At 28.6% G+C, this 7,336-nt stretch overlaps 1 protein-coding gene across 1 annotated transcript; it reads right to left on the bottom strand.

Annotated features, from left to right (window-relative positions):
* Positions 1-18: 18 nt before the first annotated feature.
* Positions 19-6,239, bottom strand: LOC111616861 (serine/threonine-protein phosphatase 2B catalytic subunit-like; the record flags this gene model as incomplete). The annotated part of the gene is made up of 3 exons (XM_023358215.1): positions 6,074-6,239; positions 493-632; positions 19-96 (listed from the first exon to the last, which is right to left on the bottom strand). Coding segments are annotated over exons 1-3 (326 nt in total), but the record flags the coding sequence as incomplete, so codon positions are not given.
* Positions 6,240-7,336: the final 1,097 nt, after the last annotated feature.

The following is a 7,336-nucleotide window of genomic DNA, read 5'->3' as shown; positions in this document are numbered from 1 at the left end:
AATGCAAAAAATACTTACCCAGCATCTTGGGCTTCATGTGCTCTTATTATAGACAACAAATTATTCTGCTGAAGGAATTCACAACAAGCTGCATAGCTACATTTAAAACAATATTTAAAAAACTATTAGTATTTACAAAAGTATTAGATCTGTTCTGAAAATAATAAGACTAATATTATAATCATCATCAAAATTTTCTAAATTTCAATCTGCTATCCTGCTGGCTTAAATATCTAATCATAATATATATTTAAATTCAGTTTGTGTGCACCTAGCTTCATTTAATTGTTAGATATCATCATGAATACATAAAATCAAAGTTTGCTTGTAGTTTTGACAAAGTTCTGTAAAAATTTGATATAAGTTTACGTTTCTACTAACAATTATGCAAAATGATATATAAACTTCTTAACATAAAATATTAATATAATTATCAATTGAAATGTAATTAAAAGATTTGTATGTGCATATTAAATGATAATAAAAACTAACCTGTAAAAATAAGAGCAACCTCTGACTGCATTATGTGAGAAATGTTCAGAATTTTTTTCATTTCCAAAATCCTCCAATGGATCTGACCAAAGTATATCACACATTGGACCAAATGCAGGTGGTTCTTTAAATCTATCTAACTATAAAGTAAGAACATTATAATTTTAATTAGAATAATTGTATGCATGCTTACAAATAATACAGTATATTAATGTATATGAAATATTTTTAATATATAGAATTACCTAAAATAAATCTTTAAATGTTTCTATTAACCTACATAGTTATTTATTTTAGAGCTTATCACAGCAGTGAATATGAACACAAAATTTCAACCAACTGAAGAGGGACTTTTTTAGACTTAGGAGTCCAAAATGCATTTTGGGTATATTGTATACATATTAAATTTAATTATTCTAAAATTCCTTTATTCTAATGTAAATGTAAATATAAAATAAATTTAAGAATTTTTGTTTTCATATTCACTGGTGTGATAAGCCCTAAAATAAGTAACTGTTTAGATTAGTAGAAACATTTAATGAAATTAAGGGCAAAAAGCAATAAAAAATACATTAGAATAAATCATTTTTCAAGAAAACTCAAAACATTTTTCATATATATAACATACTAACTTTATACATATTTAAAAACATATAAATTGCTCCATTTTCTTATCTAAGCATATTTAAAATTTATTATAAATTTTTGCATACATGCAACTAACATAATAGATTAAAAGATTAAATCTAATAAATTCTTTATTGTAATGCATCACTGTATTCTGTTCACTAGTAGATTTTAAAAATTCCATAACTAGATAAATTAAAGAAAAATTTTTAAAAATGAAATAGCAGTTATTAAAAAATGTGACTGTACTTTCTATTATTTATCAGTTCATTCTAAATCTCAATCTTTTAGTTTAAGAAAATTAGTGGAGGCATACACTGCAACCATTAAATACAGATTTGATACTTTGAATCAGGTGTTTATAAAACTTAGATAAAATAAAAGAAAAAACATTAAGTGCCATGTGTTGCAAATATGCAACACACTAGTCCAGGAATGGCCAATATATGGCTCGCGGGTCGGATCTGGCCTGTCTAATGAATTTATGTGGCCCGCAATTAATTTTTCAATATTAGCTACTCAAGTCCGAATAGCTTGATAAAAAATTCTGACGCCTAAAAAAGAAAAACAAAAAAAATCAACAACTCACTGTGCATTTAGAGTNACCAATGAAGAGAAAAATTATACTAAAGAAAGGAATATATAACCTCATTTAAATCTGTATTGTCCAGCATGCCAGTATTCCCCAGGATTAACTGGTATGTTGGTTTTTACCATACAGAAATATCTGATTTCATGGTCTCCCCCAGACAGACTGACATGCTGGGCAATCCTTGAGAAAATACAATACATCTCTCTATTTGGAATTCAACAAGCTCTGAGCTTTGGTTTCTATGATGTGAGTCTGAGAGAGAAATCATTAGGCACAAAACTTAAATTGCTTTAGAAATCACAAGCTGATGAAGAGCTCAAGTTTTTTACATCATATTTCAATTTCTCTTTGGGAGACATACCTAAATCTGTTCATGATGTTTTGTCTAAAAGCCAAAAGCATATTCCCAGGCCAACTGGTTTGAATCCAGTGATACTTGTTCTTTCTATTTGGGTTACTGTAAAGTCAATCTCCAAGAAAGTTGACCAAACTCTTGATTCTTTTTCTGCTGCTTATCTTGCCATTCCATTTTTTTTGTTTCATTTATTTTATAATTACATCTTCAATGCAGTGTAATAAAAAAACTGCTTAATCTCTGAGATAGTATCTTCTGAACTGTATACCAATACATGCCATGCTTTCATTTCAAATGTATGGGATATATAGTGGAGTGACATAAAGATTTATTTCTGTTCAAGTGATATTCTGTGGGTACATGCCCTTGTGGGTTATGTTCAAAAAGTTACAGTAATTACATAGTGTAGAGTAATAGAGAGGTTGCAACCGAAGTTCAAATGTTAAACTTGTATGGCAAGTAGAAGTACACGTTTGAACTCCAAGTAAAACACATTGTACCACATGTTCACGTCACATACTGACTCATGGGATATTGTTGAAAAATGACGGAAATGTTTAACAATGATGATATTGCTAGCGAAGGTAAATAAACAAATTAAACTATTTTAAAGTATTTATAGGATGTTTAATAACACTAAATTGTTATTTTTAACTAGTGTCGTGTCTTCTACCATATGATAGGGCAATAGGACTATCTCATACTTTTGTTGAGGGAAGTAGTAGCTTACGTAAATCCAAAAACAGCTCGAAAAATTATTTTTAGAAAATTTACAAACATATTACACTGTTGATGGTAAAAGATGCTGTGAAAGAACAAACCTACTCCTACAGAATTATGATAAGCTATTATGAACACAAATATATGTAAATTCTATAGGCACTTCACATCATTTGTTGAATAATTCAATAATTTCTGGATTAAAATTGTCTGCTTCTTTACATTATTATTCATAAATGCTTAAATAATCATTATTTTAATAAAATATGTTATAATTTTACCCCCCCAAAAAAGGCCATTATCAACCTAGTAGAATTGATAGATGACAGCGCTTGATGTCCGACAGCCGCAATCTCTCTAATAAATTTTGTATTCTCTCTTTTTCTGTTGGTACTATTTATAGATTAATAAAGTGACACTCCTAATAGTGCCACCTCTTATCGAACGACAAAACTTATTGAACAACCTGGTACATTAAATTTTCAAATGTGATTGTGTGATTCTAAGTAAAAATACGTGTTTGCAGCAAATCTACACTACTGTTTTAAATTTTAAAAATTTATTTTTCAAGATGAGTCTACACGTTCATGGCTCAAGTGAATGAATTCAAAAATTAGTGATCTCACAAAGATGATATTTGTTCAGCTCATTGCATTATTTGCCAAACCTCATTTAGTGTGAAATACAATGGAATTAAAGCATTTACAATGCATTTGATTGCAAGAAGCTTGAAAAATGAAGTGCATCTTCTCATTTACCTTTCCCCTCCCCTAGTCATCAAGTTGGCCAATGAAGCAGTTTCCTAAGATAATGATCCTGGGTGGCATAATTCTTTGAGTAAAAGGAAATTAACTGTAATTTCTTTGGGTGTAGTGCAATATTAACTTTATTTAAAATAAGATTACAAATTTATTTGTAGTACACAATAAAAGTAATGCATATGCACATATAAATAAAGAATTTTCAGGTTTTTTTTTCAAAAGATTGATTCTGGATTTCCCAACCATTTTCCATTCTTAAGCTTGATGTTTATTAATTAATGAATGTACTATGCTCATAATGTAAATAGTTAATCTTTATAAACTAAAATAAACTTTAGAAAGTATTCAAAATAATTGGAATCAGAAGAAATTTTGGTATCATTCCATCACTAATATGTAATCTAGAATTTATGCATTTATGTGGTAGAAGTTACAGTCGACCCCCCTAAAAGATATAGATACGTTCCAATTTATTAGGAATCCGATTTCTTACAAGTCGTTCCAATCACAGCCCGACACGTGTCAAGTTTACGGACTACGGCTGATTGAAAGGTTTTCTTCCATAAAATTAATTGATTCTACACTAATCCGACTCAACATTTCCAAAATACGTATATTTTTTCGTAGTTTTATAGGAATCGTAATTATAGGGACCATAATTATAGGGAGGTCGACTGTATGTTGAATTTAAAACCTGATGAGCATAAAAGATGGCATAACATTCAGGCCATGTGTTGCAATTCAATGCAATTCTGCAACATGCCTAAAAATCCTAAAAAAAAGAAAAAAAAAAAAAAAAATTTTTTACCAATGAAGAGAAAAATTATACTAAAGAAAGGAATATATAACCTCATTTAAATCTGTATTGTCCAGCATGCCAGTATTCCCCAGGATTAACTGGTATGTTGGTTTTTACCATACAGAAATATCTGATTTCATGGTCTCCCCCAGACAGACTGACATGCTGGGCAATCCTTGAGAAAATACAATACATCTCTCTATTTGGAATTCAACAAGCTCTGAGCTTTGGTTTCTATGATGTGAGTCTGAGAGAGAAATCATTAGGCACAAAACTTAAATTGCTTTAGAAATCACAAGCTGATGAAGAGCTCAAGTTTTTTACATCATATTTCAATTTCTCTTTGGGAGACATACCTAAATCTGTTCATGATGTTTTGTCTAAAAGCCAAAAGCATATTCCCAGGCCAACTGGTTTGAATCCAGTGATACTTGTTCTTTCTATTTGGGTTACTGTAAAGTCAATCTCCAAGAAAGTTGACCAAACTCTTGATTCTTTTTCTGCTGCTTATCTTGCCATTCCATTTTTTTTGTTTCATTTATTTTATAATTACATCTTCAATGCAGTGTAATAAAAAAACTGCTTAATCTCTGAGATAGTATCTTCTGAACTGTATACCAATACATGCCATGCTTTCATTTCAAATGTATGGGATATATAGTGGAGTGACATAAAGATTTATTTCTGTTCAAGTGATATTCTGTGGGTACATGCCCTTGTGGGTTATGTTCAAAAAGTTACAGTAATTACATAGTGTAGAGTAATAGAGAGGTTGCAACCGAAGTTCAAATGTTAAACTTGTATGGCAAGTAGAAGTACACGTTTGAACTCCAAGTAAAACACATTGTACCACATGTTCACGTCACATACTGACTCATGGGATATTGTTGAAAAATGACGGAAATGTTTAACAATGATGATATTGCTAGCGAAGGTAAATAAACAAATTAAACTATTTTAAAGTATTTATAGGATGTTTAATAACACTAAATTGTTATTTTTAACTAGTGTCGTGTCTTCTACCATATGATAGGGCAATAGGACTATCTCATACTTTTGTTGAGGGAAGTAGTAGCTTACGTAAATCCAAAAACAGCTCGAAAAATTATTTTTAGAAAATTTACAAACATATTACACTGTTGATGGTAAAAGATGCTGTGAAAGAACAAACCTACTCCTACAGAATTATGATAAGCTATTATAAACAGAATGTAAATTCTTTAGGCACTTCATATCACGTGAAGAAAAATTGAATAATTCAATAATTTCTGGATTAAAATTGTCTGCTTCTTTACATTATTATTCATAAATGCTTAAATAATCATTATTTTAATAAAATATGTTATAATTTTACCCCCCCAAAAAAGGCCATTATCAACCTAGTAGAATTGATAGATGACAGCGCTTGATGTCCGACAGCCGCAACCTCTCTAATAAATTTTGTATTCTCTCTTTTTCTGTTGCTCTCTTTTATTTATTTATTTTATACATTTATTTACTTGTTCTCTTATTTTTTATAAGAAAAAATAACATTATAAAAGTAATTTAATAAGTTATAAAAAATTATAACTATACTTAAAAAAAAATAAAAAAAAAAAAATGCATGTTCTTTTGCAGACTTCCTATTGAAAATTAATTTCAAATTTTATTAATAAATAATATAATGTTAATTCATAATTTGTAATTTATTCTTAATTGCAACTTAAAAATCTGTAATTAGTACTTACCCGCCTAATATCATCCAATGTATGGATTTCTGGTGAGAGACCACCATGAACACAAAGGAACTGTTGATTCATGAGAGCAGCTAATGGTAAACAATCAAATGCTTCCATACAAGCATCATAAACTCTTTCAGAATATTTTATCTTACCTAATTAAATAATCATACATAAATTAACAATCCCATTATAATAATTTATAATAATAGTGTATAATAACATCTAAAATTAAATGAGAAAATGCAATACAATAATTATAAATTTGGGAAATAAAGCAGAAATTATTGCTGTAACATTTTTTAGAAGTACAGTAGACCTCCCCTATAACACTGTTGATAATTCAGTTTTATATGAATTCCATGTTATACGAGTCACTTAATTTTACAAATACGTGAGCCGTTCACAGCCTGGCACATGTATTTGTAAAATCTAAGATACTTGTACAACATGGAATTCATATAAAATGGAATTATCAACAGTGTTATAGGGGGGTCTACTATAAAACACATATTAGTTCAAGGTATATATTCAAGAAAAACAAAATTATTGGATGCGATAGAGAACAGCAAAAATTAACATCTATCTAATGGACAATAATTGATAATATTCTTGTTTGTTTATTTTTTTTTCATTTCATTCAATAAAATATATTAAAATAAAAAATCAATTTTAACTTATAAAAAAATTCAAATCTCAAATTATAGATTCAAATTTGGGGACAAAAAAAAATGATATATCCAAATCTGCATTATAACGAGGGGCTACTATATATTCAATTCAAAAATTTACAGTAAAGCATTTTATTACTATATTCAAACAAACAGATGCAAAATACTCAGGTAAAAGTAAATGTGCTTGTGGATGAACAAGTCTTCAACAAAACAATTTGTTCTTTTTATAAAAAAATCTGTATTCTAATCAAAAATATATCTTTACATTTAACAATTCAATTTAAATAATTTTCATTTTAACGTGGATAAAATAGCAATTCGTTTGAATTGCTATTTTACCAACGTTCTGTACATGTGTCGACTGTTTTTACGCGATTTCACTTTACATGATGATTTCTTGGAACCAATTAATCACGTAATGTGATAATGCTTATATGTATTACAGTTTATGTAAATATATATAAATAAAACGTATTCAAATCTTGTACATAAGGTTGATAAAAAAGTGAATAATAAAATAATAATTCATGTTAATGAATTACTAACAAATTCAGAGAAGTTTATAGTTGTAGTATTTAATTTTATAATACATCACAGC

Source organism: Centruroides sculpturatus, unplaced genomic scaffold, assembly GCF_000671375.1.
Source record: "Centruroides sculpturatus isolate CEXI.00-Female unplaced genomic scaffold, Cexi_2.0 scaffold4182, whole genome shotgun sequence".
NCBI classification, from domain to species: domain Eukaryota; kingdom Metazoa; phylum Arthropoda; class Arachnida; order Scorpiones; family Buthidae; genus Centruroides; species Centruroides sculpturatus.
Note: the sequence above shows the minus strand (reverse complement) of the source record. Positions and strands in the feature narration are given on the sequence as shown.